The following is a 23,713-nucleotide window of genomic DNA, read 5'->3' as shown; positions in this document are numbered from 1 at the left end:
CATTCTGGAAGGCAATGATTAACTCTGAATCGGCTCACTTTGGGGGTCTTTAGTCTGGGGTCCTCCAAGAAGTATTGCTTTTTCAAGAGGTTAATAATTACAATTCTAATTTCTCAATAAATAACTTTTGTGCGGTGAGCGGAAAGCGCATAAGTGGAAACCGTGGGCTTTATATAAAGCGGAGGGATGTAAGCAGGCAAACCGTGGTGTTTAGCACCTTGTAGTCCTGATCTAAAACGTATGCGCGAGATCCAACGAACGCGAGACCGCCGTGTCTCCGCGAGATATGAGCAGGGGCTGAGTGAACGACACGGCCTTCATCAAGCAGACGCTGCTGTCCTCGCTGCAGTAATAGAGAAAAGCCCCGATCTGCAGCTCGGCTTCGGGAGCGGGAGACTCGCGAGGGATCGTCAGGTCTATCTCCTCGGGCTTCGACAGACTCAGGATCGCACCGTGCGTCTTCTGCCCTTCAAGAAGCCACTCATGCCCTGGAAAGAAAAGCATACATCGTTTAAAACGCTACCGGGAACCTCCGATGAATGACCAGACAGAGGAGAACGGCGAACAGTCGCTTCCTTAATCCATGTAATTCCAGGACATTTAGGATCCGCTCAAAAACCATTCATTTCTCTCCCCAGCATGTTAAACAAATTAACCTCAGAATATCCGACATTTCCCTTTTGTCTCTAAAGTTTTAAAAAGAGAAACATTAAGAATTTTTTTTTTTAGCAACAACCTATCAGCGCCTGCTTTTGTGTCACATGATATTTAGAACAAACGTAATTTAATAATTAGAATTCTATCAGCAGAGATTGGGTAGAAACCTCAGCCAAATAATACAAGAAAGGCGACCCAGGCAGAAACCGTACCTTTGGCAGAAAGGAACCAGAAGCTCGGAGCCCCTTCTGTTAATTTGGACCCCGCAGGAAGCTGGAGGGTTAATATATACCGCAAGCAGGCGCTGGGCGAGAGCGTGATGGGAGAAAGTTGGATTTTAGGAGCGGATTTGGGCAAGCTGGGCAGTTGGAATTTGGAAGGCAATGAACTGTCCACCACGTCGCTCATCAGGATTGGAAGCTGCAAGACAAGAATGGGATGGTTAGTATAGCTTGGGATACATGGTTCATAGGTCACAGCCCTGTGTATATATATATATATATATATATATATATATATATATATACACACATACATACATACACACACACGCACAGTATACATACACACATATATACAAAAGTTTGAGGTCATTTAGACATTTCCTTGTTTTTAAATGGCCCTTTATCACTCCCATCACTCCTGTGTTCCAATGGCCCTTTATCACTCCCATCACTCCTGGGCTCCAATGGCCCTTTATCACTCCCATCACTCCTGTGTAATTATATTACCGACAGAAATGTCCTTGTTTTCCATGAAATCAGTTGAGTGACCCCAATTGGTACTGTGTGTATATATATATTTATTTATACACACTAGGTTTTTACTTTATCATTTTTAGCATTAAGCCGCTTTAATTGCTGGCGACCCGGCTGCTACTATTGGCTGTCAGGTGAACTTGGATTCGAATATTCATTACATAAATATAGCATACAGGGGGCCAGCCCGCTTATTTACCTATACATTATACAGGGGGCGGCTCGCTGATTTAACTATACATTATACAGGGCCACGCAGGTGCAGGGGGAAAAAAAAACCCAAAAACTTGTGGTAAAGATAAAAAGAAAAAAAAATAAACAGAAAAAAAGAAAATTATAGGCTGAATACATTTATATTTTACTTGGCTGCGAAGCTGCTGTTTAAAATGCTAATGTTGCGATCGCATGGTACAATGCGCTGTGTGGGCTCATAATAGCGGGGGGTGGACTGCTTTACTGTATGACTGATTGGTCTCGTTAAACTGGCAGGTCCTTCAATATAAACTAACCTCAGCCTTCTCAGCTGTCAGGCGGATTGATGTACAGACGCCCACTTTATAAATGAAATATAACACTCGGTTTTTTTCTCCTTTTAAAAGTTTGCATTGAAAGAAAAAACTAAGCAAGGAAATCAAACAAACTCTCCGTCCACCGCAAAGCAATCATAAAACAGATGCTATATTCCAATACATTAAGGGGCTGTACAGAGAGCAAGAGGTTAGGAAGTATTTCTTTACCGAGAGGGTGGTGGATAAGTGGAACAGCTTCCAAGCAGAAGTGGTACGGGTTAACACAGTGAGGGAATTTAAATAAGCATGAAACAGTCAAATGGCTGCACAAACACAGAACCTGCCGGCAGATCGGCCCCATTTGCCCCCCGTCTAGTTGCCCGTTTCTCCTGCTGTAAAGACTCAAACCTTAATCAGCGGTTGGTCCCCGTATGGGAATGTTTGCTCTACAAGCAGCTCTGGGTTCGGATCAAAGAATATGATAAATGGGGCCGAAAGTGCTTTCTGGCCAAAACCCAGCAGTCTCTTCACCTTCCCTGCAGCTCCGTGACTCAAACAAAACATCTTAAAAACGTCTATTTACGTCCCTCTGTGTTCCCATTTGGGGAATAACCCTAAGAAAACAGTAAATGGGGGGCCGGCTGGCAGCGGACATTTCTTACATAACAGCTTTCACAGAGAGCGAGCGGAAGAATTCCAGGGGGTCCACAAAGTGTACAAAGGGCTCCGCTGGTTTCAATGGGATCACTGAGTGGCTGCAACCAGAAGGGGAGCGAAAACCAAGTTGTTGGTTTTTTAGGATCATGAAACCTTACTTTTAAAACAACTTTTAAATAAAAAAACCCCCCAAAACGTTAATACCTCCTTAAAGCCCTGATTTAATACTTCTTATTGGAACCAGGGGCACCGTATCCAATGCCTGGTTTTAGGGTCCTTGTGCTTCGTACACGATGCAGTAGAGCTACAGCCTGCTACCCTTTTGGGAATTTAGGAAAGTATTCAGTAACATGAATGCACCCACCACAGAAACCGTTCTGGTTTCCAGATCCAACACTTTGATGCGATGATTATTCGTGTCTGCGACGTACAGCAGGCGCCCGTCGGGGGCGACGCACAGACCTCCCGGTTCATTGAAAGCCGCCTGCGTGAAGCCCACACCGGAGACGTTACCGGCCTCTCCGGTGCCAGCCAGGGTGCTGCACGACTTGGTTTTCGGATCCACGACTTTGATCTGATAGGGCAGACAAAAAAAACCAAACACAGTTAGAGAAAACAAGGGAAGGTATGATGTCAGAGATGCAAAGAGATTTACAAGGCGAGTAGAGGATGGAAATGCCGCTGAAAAGCAAGACTCCCCGACCGGCTAAATCGCTGCTAATCTGCGGGGAAATCTTTTTAATTTCCATCCGTGTTAAACACGCGGTTTATTTAAAGCCCTCAGGGGTACCAGGAACAGAAGTCAGCCCAGGGAGGCTGGGAAATTATGCCAGCGGCTGCGGATAATTGTCCATCAAGTTGGCAGCACCGTGCGGGGAGAGTATCGGCAACAAAGTCAGTAGGGAAGGACAAATTCTCAGGATCTACGGCAATATACAGTTTGTGCTCAATTAATTCATGCTTTTTTTGTCTTCAAACCAATAAACTGGAAGTTAAAGGGACGCTCCGGCCATCGTATACACTTTAACTCTTCATGGTCCCTTTACATTTTTCATGTTGTCCGTTTATGGTTTCCACGGGGGGGGGGGGGGGGGTCTGCAGTCTTTGCACATACCCCAGCTAAACGCCTCGCGGAGAAGGGGTGCTGGTGCTGCATTGCGGAGGAATACACATTAAAGTCCGCACAGAGGGTTAAACTGTCCCGTTAATAGTTAATAAATACCTCAGTAACAATAGGGGCGGCGAAAGGAGGTTAAAAGAGGTAACAAAGTCATGATGAAGGAAAAACCCCAATCTGCCGGAGCCAAGAGATTTATTTATTTGACCTCGGAGGCAAAACGGTAAATAAAAACATGGAATGGGGAAAGGTCGGACTTTATGGACTTTTGTCATTTTTCACACTTTTGTTAACTACGTAATGATGTAAGAGGTGACGCGTCCACAATCATTTGGGATTAAAAGTCTTGGCAGCTCTTTAAAGGGCAAGTGCTACTTTTATTTACAAAGCGCCATAAAACGCTCTTTCAATAAGGGACAGAGAAAATATTCAACAAATTCAACATTAACACGCCTTCCTCTATGTTGCCGGGATGGGTACTGGAATCTCTTGCGTTTGGCCTGGAAAGAGTTAAATGGTTTGAAAGAGACAGATCGGTATCCCACGTCATGAAATAAACGATCGGATCCTCTGTCCTGCGCACGTTACTTGTATTCGCCGCGACGTATAATATCTGTACCCAGCAGAAAGAGATGGGATCAGTAAAAATAACCCCCAGGACTCGGGCCGTCTGCCAGATCCCATGAAGTAAAGGAAACCATTAATTATAATCCGGGTGATTCTTAACTGCGTCCGAACAGCGAGCCGAATATTGCTTCGCTCTTTTTTTTTTTTTTTTGGCCCCGAGTGACGTTCGCCGATCCTCGCTGAGGTCACCGCGCCGCTGGCAAAATATTATTTCTGCGTTATTTTAGTTTTCAAAATAGAGGATTGCAAATGTCCAAAAATACAGAAAATAAACATGAAATTCATTCTCATCGTCTTTCAAGTTATAGAAACGGTTTTCCCGTTTAAAATATGCTTTCGCTTTAATGGACGCTCGGGGTTAAAGGGACAAGTAATGCCCTCGGCAGCCGCACCAAGCAGGATGCATATAAAGAAGTACCTGCCTTAGAGAAATGCTGCAGCTTCAGAACTGCCACTTCCCAATCTGCCCAGTTGCAATGGGCAGATCAAGTGAATTTAAAGGGACTTCTCAGCTATTATATAAATTAAAGTGCACAAGACAGCTGGAGTGTCAAAAGGTGTTAATTAACCCCTTCAGTGCAATGCGATGCAGCCCCAGATTACACGCTCACTATGTGTACAGCAAAGTTACAACCCGAACGCAATTATCTGAGTATCAGGGATGAAGCGAGCAATTATTTCTAATACCGGGTGATCTAAATAAAGCTCCAGTTCGAAACGGGGCTAAAATGTTCCATTCTCTGATGAGGGAGCTGTCTGCTGTACTATTTGCAGTTGGGTAATTAAAGGGTGTATTCACTAATCTAGGCGTTTGAACGAGAGGTGGACATAAGATATCTGCAATTTCTTAATATTAATTTTACATACATTTTAAAGCCCTAACTGCCCCCGGACTCACGGATGCCCCCCTCCCTCCTGCATGTAAGTAAGAGCTGCATAATTACATTACGCTGAGCACCTATAGCTGTTCGATCTGCATGCATCGGACAGACAGATGCAGACAACATGCATTCCATCATCTGAATCCAAACCATAAGACAATGATCTGGAACAAGCAACATGAGTGTTGCAAAATGTCTTTAATAAATGATGTGTCATAACTATGCGCTTCTTCACTCGGGCTCCTTTTTATCTAAAGTTGGTTGAAGATCTTATACCCTCCATAGAGTAGATTGTAAGATCACAAGACCACGGCCCTCTTCTCCTTTCGTACCAGTAAATTATTCCACCGATTGTAACAGCGCTACGAATCTGCTGGCACCATGTAAATAAATGTAATTGACAAAAAAAAAGGAAAAATGCACACGGAGGCAAAGGTGTTATTCATACATCTGTTATCTCTCCGTGTCCAAAAATGGATGCCGTATACAATAGAACTTGTACAGAGGAAGGGCTGCCATGGAACAAGGTGGACAATAGGGAAATTTTACACATTTGTTACCAGGGGGTCGTGCTGTGACGCCCAAGTAAAGGTTATATGAGATGCCTCCATTCCAACCTGAAAATGAAGAGGGGATGGCAGGCCTGGACAAGGGATGATGAGGCGACCATGATCGCAATGAGCCAGCACCTGCTTTGCATTTGCCCAGTGTGCCAGAGGGCCGTTCTGAGCCTGGGGGAACGAGTCCAAAGAAATGTCCTCACCTTGTGGTTATATGAATCTGCCACGTACACCAGGTTCCTCTGTTGGTCCCACGCCACCCCCAACGGATGCTGCATCTTGGCATTGATACCAATTCCATCTACATCGCCGAAGGCAAATAAATTCTGGGAATGAGAAAATTAAATACTATTACCAATTTGGTCCAAAATGTTACACTCCAGTTCTATGCATTAACCATTGTACAGCGCTGCGGAATATGCTGGTGCTATATACATCAATCAACAACATACCAAGTGAGTGAGCGCACTCCGTAATGGGTGTGAGTGTGCCCCTTTTCCACGTGTTGATGAGCGCTGGCATTTTATTTTTAGCAAAGTCATAAAATAAGAGAGGTAACCGCGCTGTTTATATTGTATCTGTTTACGGTTTCCACACTACGCTCACATCTCTAATTATAGGTATGCTACGTATCAAAGTAATTACGGAGCCACTAATGAGTGCTTAAGCAACACGATCATTTACATAAAGCAGGCAGGTAATGTGTTGAAAGAGAAGATACTGGAGTCACTTTGAGGTCAAAGCTCGGACGCTAAACAAATGAACAAATTTAACTGCTACTGTTTTCATACCTATAAAAACGGCAAAATACACGCATGTTTTACGTTAACAAAAATACATAAATGTTACTGGGCCAGATCTGCGTAGATTGCTTCTGCGATTTAATGTCCGGCAGGTATATAAACATTAGGACATCTGAGCTTCATTGACCCTAAGCGTCCATACGTTACCTTCCTGAGTCGCGCACGTGCTGTTAAGGATCTTACTTTGCGCCGATAGCCTTTGGGAACAAATTAACCAAAGCCGGATTAAGGATTCACGGGGCCCTGGACAAGACAACAACCAAGGCACCAGGTCTGCTATACTTAAAGGGACACTCCAGCCATCAAATGCACATGATAGTCGTGTGGTCCCTTTAAATGTTCATGTGTTCCTTTTGGAAAAGAATTGGGGGGGGGGGATCCGGCAGAATTTTTTCATGCATTTGCCCCTTTTCCCAACCCCCCCAGCCAAAGGCCGCACAACAGCAGTATTCAGCAGAACACTTCTCCCTGTGTGTCATTTACTTACCGCCTGTTTAGTCCCCCATATACATCTGTGGCAAACACTTACAATTTGAAATTGCATATTAAAGTACTCACAGAGAGTCAGGGTTACTCATTTAATATGCATTCTTCTAGAGTGGGGCTGTCAGGGGCAATAAACTGTCCCTTTAATTCTCAGAGGGAATATGTCTGCTCTTGTGCTTCGTGGCTAATTTTATAATTTTGATAACTTCAGTAGGTAAATTGGGCAACTGTAAACCAACCGGTAGAGTAAGAGAGTGTGTGTGTGTGTGTGTACACAAATGTCCCAGAGTTCAAATACTTGTTATTTGAAAGGACTAGTATGATGTAAAAAGCATTATTTAACAAATTAAAGATGAATAAAACAGATTACACACATTTTTCTTTCTAGCTTGTAAGAGTTTCTTTTTAGGGGGCTGCATTCCGAAAGAGTTAAAGATATGATATTAAACGTGTTCATTGGTTCTGGTTGCGGCCATTGACTAATATTTGATGTTTAGCTGCATCCTGATTGGTGGGAAAAACCAAAACACAGCAAATCAGAACGCAGCTAATTCAAACGCGTCATTGACCTTTTTATTTTGTGCGTCTCTTTAAAGGTAAAACGCACATTATACATACTGCGGCATAATGATTACCATTGGATCGCGCTCTCCCCCCGCTACATGTTTCACCGCCCCGTCTTTGAGGGAGATGCTCCGAACGGCGCTGGCTTCGCTATCGGCCACAAACAGACAGTGCCACGGCTCTCCTGGACACACGGACAGCCCAGAAGGCTGAGCAAATCCAGCTTTGTGTGGATAGGAATTGTTTCTGTTCTCCTCGTTGCCGGTCCCAGCGAAGCGAAGGCACGATCCTTTGGAGAGACGACTACAAAGAAACAAACAGTTTCACAACATCAGACAGGACGTCAAAACGGCACAGAACGTTTGACAGAGTCGCGTTAATTGTGTCGATGCAGGTGGATACGCGTCACCAAAATATTTACCCCGTCTATATAGAGACGGAGAACAGAGATTTATGGCCGAGCGCCTTCGTGTGACCAGACGTGTTCCAACAAGGTCACAGGATGACAAAGGGAAAAACTGTCTCCGTAAAACAAAATGATGGGTGGATTTGGGACATCTGCTTCTCCGAGGAGGTGGAATTAGACAATTTCAGAATAACTGCATAGTGATAAGTTAAAGATAAGCGCTCTGTCTGATCCAGCATGCAGGAAGTGACATCACATCCATTCCCTGCATGCCGGGTCATTCTACGGGGAGGGAGACACCGGCAAGCAGCGCGTGGGGCTAAGATGGCACCGACAAACTGTTTTGTGGCAAAGCTGTCACTGTGAGATATGCTGCTTGGTGAAGTCGGGTGTTCATAGGGTTTTTAGCAATTTGTAATTTTTACAAATAATTGTATTTTTAACAGACGCATGGAAGCTTCATTTAACTAAATATTCATGTTTTTTTTTTTGTTTTTTTGAAACATTGCCATAAAGACTGCTACTCCCTCTTGTATATGTTATTGCATCACAGACTTGCATATTAGCTGATTTTTTCCCAGGACCCCAACACTAAGAAATATACTGAGGCCCAAATACATGTATAGAGTAAGGCCGTTTAAACATTTGATTTTTTTGGCTAAATCATTTGGCTTTTAGTTAAGGTTCCAGCAGTTTTCATTCTTTTCTGGTTGGATAGCAGAAGGCTGCAGAGTTATTTAAAGAGATTTCTCAATGTTTCCAGCTCCAGTCTCCTCTGTTACCACAGCATCCTCTAGAGGCCGCTGCATGAACTGCATGCACCCGACTTCATTAGTCGAATTCTGGACATTATGGAAGAATGGGGCTGATGTGCCGATTCTATGTTTTTATACAGACAAAGAGCTGTCGATAAAAATAAATGTATAATATAGGAACTTGATGGTGGTTCCAATGCCTCATTGCCTACCTCCCTTTTGGGAGCGCTCCTTCCTCAAGCATCAGAGCCCAGACTTGGTGTATGCCAGCCATAGCGATCCACAAAACCGGGTGCTCACTGCCACCTGCAAAAGATTGAAGAGAATAAACTGAAGTCATTGAAAAGCGGGCAATGAAATTGTCTGAAACTTTTTTGTTTGATCTTTTTGCAGTAGAACATTTTGTTACTTTAAAGGCTATATATATATATATATTTGTATACAGGTCCAAACATAGGTCCAATGGCACTTTATCACTCCCGTGTTCCAGTGGCCCTTTATCACTCCCATCACTCCTGGGTTCCAATGGCACGTTGTGTTCACTGATCCAAGTTGAAGTCTAAAAGGCTAATTGATGGTTAGAAAACCCTTTTGCAATTATGTTACAGCCAGAGATTTCCTTGTTTTCCATGAAAACTCAGTGACTCCAAACTTTTGACCGGTAGTGTAGCTTTTACTAGCGCAATACCCATTTATGCACGATGTGAAACTTCCTTTTTCTTCTTAGTCCACACCTGGCATGCTTCTTTCCTAATAGGATTCGTGACTATCTTAACTTTCCTATAAATGGTAATTACCATGGTTACTGACAGCGTTCACACAAGATAATAATATAGAACTGAACAATTTGTATTCTAATTTAACCATACAGGAATTAAAGAACATCTATTGCGAGTACGACTAATGCTGTCCTAAAAATATTAATAATATAATTCACAGCACTCAGGACCAGACTTGCAATGATGGGGTGGCCTTGACCTCAGGTCATGGGGCATTGATGGCCAGCGGCTTACTGGGAATTTGCCTGGATGATGGGTCAGACAGTAATGGCTGTTAAAACGGGGGGAACTTTCCAGGTAGGTCCCCAGAGACAATTTTTGGAAGCACATAACTACTAGAACCATTTTTGTTCAGTCTGATTGGTTGTTGTATCCACTGTAGCAGAAGAGCTTTAATTATATAAACTATTTTTTTTTATATTGTGAGAAAAAATGCAAATGTTACCTGGAACCCCAAATGCAACATCCCAGGGGGAACTAATTGGCTGCTGTAATCCTTGAGCTCCCCCAGTTTTGTCGGTCCCCTGAATTCCAGTACCGGCCACGCTGCTCACTTTCTGAGTCTCCAGATCAAGCTAAAGGTAAAAAGAAATAATTTGTACAAAATTTAGTTATGACTACAAACAAAGTTTGTTAAATAAGCAGAAAGTATACATCACCAACAGCAGCACAGTATATGATGCCCTGCTTTATATAAATCTGTACAAGTTCGGAAGCATTTGAAGCCTGTGTGTTTAGGTTACCAAAGTATTCTCCTCACGGTGTAAGTTAGTTATGAACCCAAAGGCGCTCTTAGCTGTGGGATGATACACAGGCTGAAGTGCCAGGTTCAATGCTGGAAAGAAGCTTATTAGCCCTACAGCCCCTTCCTTGGGTACAGGGAGTCTAAGGGGATAACTTATTTAATGTGTTCCTACAAGAGGTCAAAACTATAATATATAAACCTGTGTCTGCTTCTAGAAGTCTGTATCTACATACAAACTTGTGCATGCTTATTACCTTTCTGATTAAATGGTTTTCAGTATCTGCCACATAGATGACATTGTCTTTAATGGCGACTCCCTGGGGACAATTAAAGGCTGATTCCATAAAACTTCCGTCCTTCCAGCCACTATTAGGCCCTAAAACAGACAGAGAGAGGGAAGGGTTAAACTCAAACTTTATTTACTATTTTTTGTGCTGTACACTTTGATAAAGCAGCTTGGTCGCGCCAAAACGCGAATTACCTGAGCGCTGACTTCTATAAACACAATGGAGAAAGGAAAAAAGGAAAGAAAGTAGTTCTAGTCCATTATAAATGACTTTATTAGAAAGAAATTGTTATTTATTGAATTACATAATTTTTTATGTAGTTGTTTCCTTGGATCATATCTCACGTGAACGATAGAATTTTACATTTCAAAAAGAATGATCTACACCTCATATTTTTATAAATTATTACACGTCAAACAAAAAGAGCTCACTTTCCTGTAAAGCACATTCTGTGCATTCTTCCACTTCATGGAAGAAGAGAAAAAAACAGCTTACCCAGATGGAATTTTACTTTTTATAGACATTATTAGTGGTGTTTTACCTCCAATGGTGTGCACGACTTGTCCGTCTTTTGTTACAACCAGAATCCGATTGTGTCCAGTGTCAGCTACAATCAAATTAGCGTTTGAAACATCAACTGCCACTTTTCCAGGAAAAAGCAAAGGTGAGGGAGGCAGGGAATCCTTGTATAACTTAATGGGAATTTCACCGTCACTTATTTCACCTCGCTGTTTATAAAACTTTAACGCTGTGGAGGTGAACAGAAAGAGTTTCTCCCTGTGCCCTTCTCCGACCAGAGAAAATAAAAGGTTTCCTTGAGGACTTATGATAACCAGGGTGGGCCAACAGGACACCTCCAGGTCATGCCAGAGAGTAGCCTCGGCATCGTTCACCACAGGATGAGTGATGCCGTAACGAAGGACCGCACTTTTGATGTTATCTAGAACTTTTTCGTTTGGAAATTTGGCAGAGTGTACTCCAAGAATGACAAGGCCATCTGAAAAAGTACAAATAATTAGATATTTATTCACCAGTAAGAAAAAAAACAACTAAAAAAAACAAAAATAAAAAAAACTACTTTGTTCCCTAGTACAGATTTCAAGGCTTGGGAAATAACTTATGTATTTTTATAACTTAAAATCCATGTTTTTTTTTTTTTTAATCAACTGATTTGACACTTAAAGAACCCATTCTGCAACAAGAGATAAAACACAGGATAAAAAAGTCAAGTGTGTGCTACTAACTGAATTTCTGCTTCTAATAGAAAGTCATCCAAGGTCAGCTTAGGGTTATGGGAGTTATTGCTGCTTCTTTCTTGTAGGCTTGTGCATTTCGTAAGAATTTTAGTTTGATTTTAATTTGCGGAAAAAGAGGAGAGACCACCAACAAAACAAACAAAAACTAAGCAGCGCTCCGAATTTTAATTTAGTTTGCTTTTTCACTCTCACTTACTCTCATTCTTGCTCTGTCACACGCTCTCACAATGTCCCTGTCCTTGTCTACTTTTCCACAGCCCCACTTATTCTCTTGCCTCCTCTTAATTTGGTCACTTTTCCCTCCTACCCCCTCCATTAAGTGAAGAAGCAGAGCTGCGGGACAAGAGATGGGGACACGGAAGTGGTCCATGAAAAGGGTAGGGAGATGCTGAGAGAGTGAAAGAGAGCGTGAAAGAATGTGAATGAGATTGCGAGATAGTGCGAGAATGTGACAACAAATTTAGTTTCCCAATGGAAGAAGCTCAATGAATTTCATCTGAATTGCAAGGGCAGGAAACAAAATTTGTTGCCTGAAAATGAATGGATAAAAAAAAAAAAGTGCCCGAATTGTTTTTGGTCCATGCACATAAGTCTACTTTCTCGAATACATATTACCTTTGTCAGAATACTGATGGTGCAAGGCGTGCAGGTCCGGGAGGACGTGCATACAGTTGATACAGCAGTATGTAAAAAAATCCAGCACCACCACTTTTCCCTGCAGATCTTCGTGCAACGAGAGAGGGCACTCCGTGTTCAGCCATTCTAGTCCTGCGAGTTCAAAAACAACAGGTTAGCAAAACAGAAAAAAAATAAGTTATTACTATTACTCAGCAACATTCAAAATCACACAAGAATATATCATATTACATAGCAAGCAATGCTTTTGGTGTAACCACAGCTAAAGTGGTTTAAAATATTTTTCCAAAAAGAGAATAAATACAGTGTATTATCAACTGGAAATTCTTAAGAATAATTGCCCAGCAAGCTCTAAATTAAAATCTATAACATAATAAGGAAATGTGATAACTAAAGATCTGCCCAAATATAATATTAAAAGTTTGGAGGGTTACAGTGTAAATGTGTTTAGAATTTAAATTGTATAAATTAAACACATTACCATAAAAATTAAGGACTTGCGTATAATAAGCAGAGTTGCAAACATGGTATATAAGAAAGGATTTTTTATTTAGTTGAAAGAAAGAGAAAAGGGTAAATTGTATTAAACACCTAAATGCCCAACTCAATTACAAATGCAGCTATTGATATTGGTGGCGCAACAAAAAATCTTGGGCCCCTACAAGCTGTGCTGATGGGGTCCTACTCAGTGTATGTATCTTGTTTAAGGTCTAAATTGCCATATTTAGGGTAACATCAGTTCTCAATTATATGCAGTTACAGTAGAGAGAAAAAAAACAGATTAAGCGTTATTATACGGCTCCTTTAACTGTAGTAATTGATTGACAATGCATACTGCAGGGCCGCATTAAAATCCGTGTTTCCCTTTCGCCATACACTTTTTAGAAGACTCCTTGCTTACAGACACAAGTCATTGGCAGTAGATGTCAACGTAGCTTTAAATGCGCACCTAGAAACCCTGTATACTGAATACATTATACCTCCGCTCTGTATGTAGTATAGAAAACCTCCCAAAGTTTGAAGTAGCCAGAGCCGTACTTTCTTGGCAAGTGGCCGACCCTCACCAAGTCCTCTTATGTGACCGATTCCTAGCTTTTCTTGTAACTAAGCGAGGCATTTGGAAGAATAATTAATTTAGATGTTAGGGATCCACAGGGATTTGAGCCCAAAAGAGGGGCTATCCTTCATAAACATGGGGCATTAGTGAGGTACAACATAGTTTCTTGCCCCTAATTACACACCCTAAAATAAGAGTGTCCGGGACCTCGTTATCTAATGCGTTGGGTTCATCTCAGTCTGTCAGTTCTAGTTCGTAGGGACTGTAAGGAGCGCTGCGGAGATTGTTGGTGCTATATTAATAAAAGATGATAATTGTAATAATATACTTCACACTGTACAGTGCCGGGGAAGCTGTGGGCATTATTTAAATAAAAATAGAGTATTATCTAATAACACACAATTTGTCAGTGTCTCTCCCACAGTGGTATTCTTCTATATTAACCTAGTTAGGCCAGTCCATCTCTGGGCCCTAAAATCTTGTGCCCCCACCCCTCTGATACCCCCATCTCCTCCCCCTGGTACCCCTCTTTTCTAGGAGGTCAGAATGTTTGCTGGGTATGAGTTTATCTCAGGGTTCTACAGCCCTAAATGCCCCAATAATGTGTATAGAAACAGCATTATTCTTCTTCTAAATACATAACAATGCCCTATTTGCCCCGGTTGGGGATCTGAGGCACCTGTCAGCACAGACCCGACACATTCCCTGTTTTACCTGCCGAAAACTCGGGGGCTCGCAGATCTCCTGCTCGATCAGCCAACTTCCCCAGGTACCCGAGTACCAGCTGCTCTTTTGCCCCCTGGTCTCCAGCCTCTTGCAGGGCGCTCTCCAGGTCTGATTGTACCACATGCAGGGAAGACAGGCTGGCTGTCGCCATGTTGCTCCGCTCAGAGCCGGACGTGCCAATGTTACCAAGCAACCACTTCTGTTTATCTGTCCGCACATATAAATCCGCACATTCGCTCCTGACACTCCCCTTAATTGTATTTTTATTAAACATTAAACATCGAAAAAATCAGAACAAACAAATCAAGTGTATATTTTGCATCTTCTGACGGTCACAAAGTTATTTTGCGTGACACGATTTAAATGTTTGAAGTCAGCAGGATGTATGTATCAGGCGCCTGTGGAGGCATTAAAATATTATAATATATTATGTAACATGTTTAAGTAAAAATAACTTAAAATCTATTAATCTCTTCTGTGGTGAAAGTGCGGACACTGAATCTCCCATTCAGCGAACATGCTAAGCAGATTCGATAAAATATAAACAACAAGTATAACAAAAAAGTATAGAAACCACACAAGAAAAAACAATAGAGTGAAACGTCATCACTTTGAACAATGCAATAGATATGCAATGGTGTGGTTTTATTGTAGTGTTTGGGGACCTGGGCTTGGAAAATGCGCCAAACGACATGGCACTAGAGGAGAACATGGCGCCCAACATGGAGCAGGCGGAGCGGAGCTGACCTGTCAGTGAATGGCGGGTAAGTCTGCAGTATTAGCATCTGGGCAATGAAATGGAGAAGGAACTCTCTCATTCTTCCAGTGTGGGGTCTGAAGCGCCATTCACGCCCAGCAGTCCTGATTAACTATATATTAACTGCCGAGCTGGCCCCTGTATAATGTATAATTAAAAAAGCGAGTCGGCCCCCCTGTATAATGTATAGATAAATCAGTGACCCGTCCCCTGTATAATGTATAGATAAAGCAGAGAGCCTGGCCCTGTATAATGTATAGATAAATCAGTGACCGGCCCCTGTATAGTGTATAGTTAAATCAGTGACCGGCCCCCTGTATAATGTATAGATAAATCAGTGACCCGTCCCCTGTATAATGTATAGATAAATCAGCGAGCCGGCCCCTGTATAATGTATAGATAAATCAGAGAGCCTGGCCCTGTGTAATGTATAGATAAATCAGTGAGCCGGCCCCTGTATAGTGTATAGTTAAATCAGTGACCAGCCCCCTGTATAATGTATAGATAAATCAGTGAGCCGGCCCCCTGTATAATGTATAGATAAATCAGTGAGCCGGCTCCTGTATAATGTATAGTTAAATCAGTGAGCCAGCCCTGTTTACTGTATAGTGTATAATATGAGGCGAGAACATCTGTACCATCTCAAGTTCTTCGGTACAACTTAAAGCCCACACAGGTAACCAACAGCAGCTGTTATTAAGCTTCGGCCCACATGCTCCAAGCGGACATCATGGAGCGAAATGCTGTTTGGACATCATGGGAGCTGCAGAAGCACATTTTGGTGAATTAATAACGCAGTCTTTTTCTATTTCGTAGCTCTTTAAAATGTCAGAGATACCAGAAGAGGACATATGGGATTATAAATCCATAAGGAAGGCCAAGCAGTCAAACACAAGTCCTGGGAGATCGTCGGGTCAGCGAGAGACGCAGCGAAGAGCGAGGAAAACCCGTTCTCCCGCGAAAGCAAAAAGCAAGAAGAGAAAACCGCTATCTGCAGGAAACACAACTCCGCGGAGTCCGACAGAGGTGCCGAGTACCACCGCGGAGCACCATGGAAGTAAACAGAACCCTCAGGCGGAGCCCTCTACCCCGACAACGAAAGGGTGCGATAACAAGCAGAGTCCAAGGACCCCGACCCCAAGACACTCAGGGTTCTGCCCCAGCTGCCAGATGCCCTTCGCCATACTTCTGGTGCAGACGCCGCGCTGGCACGTGAGCGAATGCCTGGATGCACCAGCTGCTACAGAAAAGGGTACGTTACCGGCTTCTAGAAGCTTCTTCAGTATTATTTACTGCAACAAATGCATTTCCAGAGTAAATGGAGATTTTTCTTTAGATTTAAGAGGTTTCTCTTTTTGTTTTACATCGTGAGGGCAGTTAAAATGTCAAGTTCACGGCCAACGATAATTGTTCCATTAGGTGCAAGAGATTTCAGAAGCGGTAAAAGGAGCTTGTAGCGATTACATGAAAGGTCTGGATGCTTTTGGGGTTGGGATGGAGGCTTTTAAAGGCACTTTACTGTCCTTGACGCCCCCGCTAAAGAAGAACGCATATTAACGTACTCTATAAGCAGCCCTAACGCTCTGTAAATACCTTAACATGCATTCTTCAAAAAATGGGGGGCTGTTCTCAGTCTCTGAGGTCTGGCAATGTTTGCCTCTGATTGGCTGCTTCAGCCGAACGCGTCTCCGGCACACAAAATAGCCAGGGACGCTGCCTATATCTAAAGAGACCTCAGCTGTCATGTGAATGAAAGGTCATATAACAGCTGAAGTGTCTTTATTGATACAAGACATAGAGCGTATCCATCTATTTCTATCAGTAAAACCTTATTTTGCATAAATTGACGAGCGCCGTTGGCTACTTGAAGCGTTTCTGTAAGAATCACTCATATCCGTGTTTTTACACCAAATACGAAAACAACTTTTCAGGCTATTTGTTTTACAGACGCTGTGCAGTCATGGGGACGGTCGGATGGCATATGTTTGTTGGTTGAGAAACATTAGATTTTTTTGTTTACTAACATTTTATATTTTTTCCAGAATGCCCGGATGGTGCAAATTGCACTTCGACCATTCCGTCTCACTACAGGCGGTTCACGCACTTCCAGTTGGCACAGAGCAGAGCGCTGGACGATTGTCCTTGGGCCTTCACACCTTCCCAGCCGTTTCCCGAATCCACCAAATCAAATTATTCAGGGAGAATTCTTTGTGAAATAGGAGAGTCTTCCGATAAGACACAATACAGAAACGGTGCAAAAAGCCCAAAGTCCCCCGCAAGCTCTCAGGGCTCGGTGAAGAGGACTTTAGACGCTTGGCTTTCTTCTCCTGCCAAAAGCGTCGCTGCTCAGGGATCTTTGTCCCAAGAAAGCCTTAAAAATATTTCTGAGTTTTCAGAAGCTGCTACTTCTCATCTTCAGCCGCAGAAATCAGCCGTGTTTAGCAATTGTGAAATTTCCTATTCGCCACTAAATAGTGACGAAGATAAGGAAAGTGTCACAAGTTCAGTAAAGAGTCCTTTCGCTAATGAAGAGAATTTAGACGAGAGTCATGAGGATGCTGAGAACTCTCAGATCCACAGAGCCGATTCAAACACGTTCAATGTAAATGCCAAATTAAGTGGGCGACCGGTTCAGGGGAGAGAGAATGGTATTGTCCGGGCCGTACCATGTGCTGCTAATCAGCTTGCGTCTGGAGCAATCACCGGAGATGTTAATTGGTGTGAGCACAGCTCACCTGCCTCTGATGAATTTCATTCCCGTTACCTTGATCTTGAAAGCTGGTTCACGGAGGATTGTGATAACACACTAAGTATTCCTCCTACCCAAGTTTGTGAAGACGAGGACCTTCGTGGAGGGGTAGTAGGCTGTGTAAGTTTGCTAGAGAGTGAATATCCCTCTAGTTCCCAAATACCTCGGCAGTTGCAGGATCTGGCGAGGATCAGTGATTCGCAGCCCGCGACTGAAGGAGAAAAAGACGTTTTAGTAGCTTCCCAAAGGAGCGCAGCGATGCCGTCGGGGGCAAACAGCGTATCTGCAAAAGGAATGAAACAGATGGATATTGGTGTATTCTTTGGGTTAAAACCTAAGGCCAAAGTAGAAAAAGAAGTGGTGTTACCATTGAAGAGTGCAATCGGAGCCGTGGAGCCTGTAGATAAAAGGCCGGGGAAGAGGAAGGCAGGTGGCTCTTTAGGGGAAGCAGAATCTCTGAATGATAACCCTAATCCTGTGGCAAACGGCAGCCAGAGAAAGTGGGGGAAGAAATTCAGGCAGAACTCCACTGGAGAAGAAGGAAAGGCAAAGAAAGAATGTCCCTTCTACAAGAAAATACCTGGTAAGAGGTTATCCGCTGAAATACGTAAGGTTGCTAAACCTGCCATTTTTTTCCAGGACACTTATACATTTTACATGTTCCTGACCAGCAAGTATAAAACCCCCCTACAGTTTGTGGGATGAATCGTTTACTCGGTTATACAGCCCAGATACTGCAGGGGGCAGCACTTTACATGTACCCTCAGTATCATTGGAAACTGCGAAGTTACTATACCACTAACTTTTAAGTACAATTCCTGTTATCTTGAGCCTTTTGAGAATCTGGAACAACTTTATCCAGCAATTAATCGCATTCTATCGCAAAGGCCGATACGATGAAACTATCCTATTTAAAAAGTAATAACTGCTGTTTGCTTCCCCTAATCCTGAACATCCAAAAAGCCGAAACAGGTTTACAGTGCTCGGCAGCCCCGGCGCACGGAACACGCTTTAATTTTCATTTTGTGCTGCTTTAAGCACACATGGAATGAACTTTTTATTTTTTTATTTTTTTTTTAGCAATATGTTTCCTGCAATATTTTATCAGTTATTTCCGGGGATCTTCCATATCTGCCAGTACAATTGGCATTAAACAGGGTGCAGGAGGGTGTTTCTGATTATTGATCTGACATTTGTTTTGAGCGTTAACGGGGTTGATGAGCAAATCTCACGAGCGGTTTCTGGATTCACATCGAAGGGACAATCAGGCATTGTATGCTCTTTAATCTAGGACCTCTTATGCATTTGCCCCATTCCGCACTCCAGCTATTTTCCGAGCAGGAGATGTATTGAATGCGACTCCATGTATTATTCACCATCGGCTCCAGCAGTTTGAAAGTACGTAAGTGCATTCATATGCGTAGTTATAGGACGGAAGGTAACCGTGGTCCCAGAGGCTGGGGTTTAGGGATTTATCGACTCGTTTGGTAACCGCTGGGAGAGCTGCTGCTGACGCTTTATAAGTCAGTTTCGTGGAGTAATGGGCTCCGTCTCTTAAGGGTTTTAAAATTGTGGCAAAACCTATGAACTTATTCTGCTCTTCATCCCTTTCTAGGTACAGGTTTTGCCGTCGATGCTTTCCAGTACGGACAGATTGAAGGCTGCACGGCATATTTTCTCACTCATTTTCACTCCGACCACTATGGAGGACTTACAAAGAAATTCCGCTTCCCTATTTACTGTAGTAAGGTAAACAGTTGTCAGGGCGGTGGTTGAAATGTTATTTTATTCATACGCTGTTTAAGGAAACGTATAGTTTGAGGGGAAATCCCCACCCTGTTTTTGTTTTTCTTTCTTTCTTCTAGTATCAGAATTTTTTTGTGCTCTTTTCCATTTTAAAAGCCAATTTTAGTTTTTGCCTCAAAATATATTTTCAGGCAGCTGCATATCAGCCATTTGAGTTCTCTCTCTTATCTGAGCCCCGATCTACTAAATGCCCCGACTCCTTATCATACTGCCTGTGGGGAACAATAGAATGGCTCAGTCTTAATTACCCAGCTGGACACTCTGGCTAATAAAAGTCTATGGAGGAACAGACTTCATTAGCATTGTCATAAAGCAATTTCACATGACTCACAGCAATGGCTGCTCCAAGTCTGCAGATAAAGGGGGTTTATTGGGACAAAATGAGGTAACAGCAGACTTTTGTCAACACCGACCCACATTACCGTATACAGTGCTGGGGTACATGCTTAAGGAGACTTCCCCTTTAAAAAATATATTTGCTTTTAGTGTGGAGATCTGTTTGTTACAGTAATAAGGATTAACTCTATTATTCTCACCAACATTTTACCCTTATTTAGGGGCTGGTAAAAATGCAGGAAAGAGGGCAAAAAGACCTAACAGCGCACCTTGGGATTTCGGGGGACTTTTTATGTTTAATATGAGGTCCTTTAAATCATTTACACACTAAATGAAACCGCTAATAAAAGCCTGTCGGTATCACTCTGCCCCTCACGCCAGAGTTTTTTCTTCCGCCAGATTACGGGGAATTTGGTGCAGAGCAAGCTGCGCGTGGAGAAGGAGTTTATAAACGTCCTGCCCGTGAACACGGAGTGCATCGTAGACAACGTCAAAGTGGTTCTGCTGGATGCCAACCAGTACGTCCTTCAATGCATTAAAATCCACGTACGCCGTGGCCATTACCCATAGCTAGATAATTAGACGTAATATTCTTGAATTACCTTCCTCCTTTTTTATATAACCTTTTGATGTTTTTTTCTCATTCAGATTCCATTGCATTTTGACTTTTTCATTTGGTTTGGAGCTTTTAGCCTGTTTTAACCCTTCCCTTAATCTCCCGTTTCCAGTTGCCCCGGTGCTGTTCTGCTTCTTTTCATCCTTCCTAACGGGACTGTCGTATTGCACACCGGAGACTTCCGCGCCGATCCTTCCATGGAGGAGTATCCAGCTCTGATTGGTCGGAGGATCTATTCTCTCTACCTGGATACCACGTAAGGTCCTTGTTGCGGTCGGGAATTTAACACTTTTTTTTTTTTTTTGCCTAGTTTTCTGTTTTTTAATTATTTTATATTGGGTTGTAAACTAGCACTAAAATGCATTGGAGTCCAAGGAAAAGACTCCAATGCGCATTTAATATTGTATCTATTTATCTAGAATGCTACGTTAAATCTAATGCAGACCTCCTATAGCTTTTTGACTGTGTTTCTATACTTCTGCAGGTACTGCAGCCCAGAGTACTCCTTCCCGCCACAGCAGGACACCATCCAGTTTGCCGCAAACACTGCGTTCGAAATGGTTACTCTGTATCCGCGCACGCTTATTGTTTGTGGCACTTATTCTGTTGGAAAGGAGAAGGTGTTCCTAGGTAAGGAGCAGAAGTCACCCCAAACTCTAACTAGAGCCAGTGTAAAAAGTGATGAAAGCAGCCGGTTCTGGTATAGAGACCTGCCTTGGTTCATGTCGGTGGCGGTCAGCAGGATTATTGAGTATGTCTTTAATGCATACGATGGCTAATAGGTCCTTTTTTAAACTAAGATGATATCCCCCGGGGACACCAGAGTCTCTAACTTTTCCGTCCCTGGTGTGTGCCAACATTAACCCATTAATAAAATACCATCCAGATAAGGCTTATGTCTGCCTTTCAGCTCATGGGCTACCCCCCCCCCCCCGGGTAATTTGTGGTTTTCCTTTTTGAACATGTAGCTATCGCCGATGTATTGGGCTGTAAAGTCAGTATGTCTCAGGACAAATACAAGACCATGCTGTGTCTGGAGTCTGAAGACATCCGTTCTCTCGTCACCACGGACTGGCACAGCACCGGACTGCATGTCCTCCCAATGATGCAGGTGAATTTTAAGGTGAGCGCGTGTCCTGTTATAGCAGAAAGCTTTCTACGTCTAAAGAATAGTAGATATGAACTTAACTCCAATTCTTAAAGAGAATTTTATATAATCTCCATTCTAGTATTAGGTTCGCAGATGTACAAAATGTCATATATTAGAAACCCAGAACTTGCCAGCAGATCGGCCCCTTCTGGCCCCCGTCTAGTCGCCCGTTTCTCCCGCTGTAACGACTCAAACCTTAATCAGTCGTTGGTCTCGTCTTAGGTTCAGGAGCCGTATGTCTATCCCATGCGTGTTTAATACCCTCGCTGCATTACCCTCTACCACTTCTGCTGGGAGTCTGTTCCACTTATCTACCACCCTCTCAGTGAAGTAAAACTTCCTTACATTCCATATAAGCTTCTTATCCTCTGGTTTTGGGCTTTTGTCATTACACCTTATTGCAATTATTGGGTTTTTATGGGAAACCAGGGTAATGTTCTTAACGTAACCCAGGGACGTCCTATCGCTGTCCATTTGAGGCTTTAATTCCTTTGGTGCCTTAAAGCAGATCTGCCACTTTTTCAATAATCCTGCGTTTTAGGGTCCATTTTTGGTGGGTAAAAGAATGCAACGTACTGGTACGAGAAACCCAAATTACACCCCCCCCCCCACACCTGTAAGTCGTTGATCATTTTTGTTTTTTCCTTCAGGGTTTGTACAGTCACCTGAACAAGTTTGCAGGAAAATTTGATCGGGTTTTGGCATTCAAACCCACGGGATGGACGTATTCTGATCAGTGCAGCTACGTGGAGTATATCAAGCCCGAGACCCGAGGGAAAGTCACTATTTATGGTATGGAGATATTATTCACACCGGTTGCAGAAATGTCTGCTTTCTTATATTTTACTAATCCAGCAATGCAAAGAAAACTATCTTTTAAATGAATATGCTAAAAAATAAATACATTTTGACATGGGGATACGTTAAAGAATGATGGAGGATCCAAAAATCCCCCTTAATGTTACCTGCTCGTGTTTAAATTTTTTTTTTTTTTATTTTTTTTTCTTTTTATCCCACCTCTGGTCTCAGGTATTCCTTACAGCGAACACAGCAGCTACTTGGAAATGAAACGCTTTGTTCAGTGGTTAAAGCCTCAGAAAATAATTCCCACGGTTAACGTCGGGAACTGGAAATCCCGCAACACGATGGAGAAGTACTTCAGCGAATGGATGTCGGAAGCTGCCTGTAAACCGTCGGGTAAGAAGCCGTGAATCTGTGCTGCCCCCCTGTGGCCGGGATAATAACACGCGGGGCGAAGCTTTAAATGTCTGCCGACACGGTTTACAGCGACGTTCTCTGTTTCGTTAGCAGAGGGACTTGCACCCCTTCTGTACCGAAACTTTTATAATCGAAGACTTGAAATCCACTTCGGTGAAATAATTTTTATCCAAACTTTGATGGATTGTTTTGTGAAATAATGTGCGGCCTGTATAATGTCTCAACGTGTTCGTCGTTATAAATGTTTTTACAGTTCATGGATTTTTTAAACTTGTACGTTTAAAAAAAAAAAAAAATTCATCTAAAATAAAAATTCTTAATTATTGGTACATTTTATGCAGCTGCAGTTATTTCTATCTGCTGCAGACGCACTACGCAAATAGTTAAACTCAGGGCTGCTCCTTGTAGGCGCTTGCGTTCTGAGTAATTTTCCACTTTCTTTGTTTAATTTATTTTTTTATTTTTTTTTAGGGTTTGTGATACTGAAAAAGGTCCTTTTTGATTTTCAACGTTACTGTTTAGTCTTTCCTATTTCATAGTGCCTCAAATTTCTGCTAGGTAAGCCTCCCAGCAGAAGTGGTAGAGGGTAATAAAGTGAGGGGATTAAACATGCGCGGGATAGACATACGGCTCCTGAATTTAAGACGAGACCAACGAGTGATTAAGGTTTGAGTCTTTACAGCAGGAGAAACGGGGGCCGGATGGGGCCGATCTGTTGTTAAATCCTTTGTATCAATGCTAGCATAGGGGCCAGTAATGTCACTTTTATGTCTGATGTGTTGCCTAAGCATCATATATTATATCATTCTGTTTTA

General features: G+C 42.7%; 2 protein-coding genes across 2 annotated transcripts; one reads left to right on the top strand and one right to left on the bottom strand.

Moving 5' to 3' along the window:
* Window positions 1–231: 231 nt before the first annotated feature.
* On the bottom strand, window positions 232–14,417 carry LOC149277531 (NHL repeat-containing protein 2-like). The gene is made up of 11 exons (XM_089502814.1): window positions 14,255–14,417; window positions 12,463–12,615; window positions 11,133–11,588; window positions 10,559–10,680; window positions 10,005–10,134; window positions 8,993–9,086; window positions 7,691–7,922; window positions 5,970–6,092; window positions 2,946–3,155; window positions 870–1,077; window positions 232–488 (listed from the first exon to the last, which is right to left on the bottom strand). Exons 1-11 carry the CDS (start codon window positions 14,415–14,417, stop codon window positions 232–234), a joined length of 2,148 nt encoding a protein of 715 aa, XP_089358940.1.
* A 1,431-nt stretch (window positions 14,418–15,848) lies between these two features.
* LOC149277530 (DNA cross-link repair 1A protein-like) lies at window positions 15,849–22,891 on the top strand. The gene is made up of 9 exons (XM_089502813.1): window positions 15,849–16,275; window positions 17,066–18,355; window positions 19,388–19,521; window positions 20,314–20,432; window positions 20,643–20,786; window positions 21,015–21,160; window positions 21,499–21,653; window positions 22,331–22,472; window positions 22,710–22,891. Exons 1-9 carry the CDS (start codon window positions 15,849–15,851, stop codon window positions 22,889–22,891), a joined length of 2,739 nt encoding a protein of 912 aa, XP_089358939.1.
* The last annotated feature ends 822 nt before the right edge of the window (window positions 22,892–23,713 follow it).

This window comes from Sceloporus occidentalis, unplaced genomic scaffold (assembly GCF_023333645.1).
Source record: "Sceloporus occidentalis isolate IW3139 unplaced genomic scaffold, rSceOcc1.0.p SCAF_212, whole genome shotgun sequence".
Classification (NCBI taxonomy): domain Eukaryota; kingdom Metazoa; phylum Chordata; class Lepidosauria; order Squamata; family Phrynosomatidae; genus Sceloporus; species Sceloporus occidentalis.
This window is presented reverse-complemented; position numbering and strand designations above follow the sequence as displayed.

Excerpts from the sequence above, each read along its gene's own strand:
- LOC149277530 (XM_089502813.1), top strand. The coding sequence starts at position 15,849 with ATGTCAGAGATACCAGAAGAGGACATATGGGATTATAAATCCATAAGG. Across the intron at positions 19,522-20,313 it reads TCCCTATTTACTGTAGTAAG|ATTACGGGGAATTTGGTGCA; the intron begins GTAAACAGTTGT and ends TTCTTCCGCCAG. Across the intron at positions 21,161-21,498 it reads AAAGGAGAAGGTGTTCCTAG|CTATCGCCGATGTATTGGGC; the intron begins GTAAGGAGCAGA and ends TTGAACATGTAG.
- LOC149277531 (XM_089502814.1), bottom strand. The coding sequence starts at position 14,417 with ATGGCGACAGCCAGCCTGTCTTCCCTGCATGTGGTACAATCAGACCTG. Across the intron at positions 3,156-5,969 it reads CAGATTCATATAACCACAAG|ATCAAAGTCGTGGATCCGAA; the intron begins GTGAGGACATTT and ends CTGCCCTATCAG. Across the intron at positions 489-869 it reads CTGGTTCCTTTCTGCCAAAG|GGCATGAGTGGCTTCTTGAA; the intron begins GTACGGTTTCTG and ends TTTTCTTTCCAG.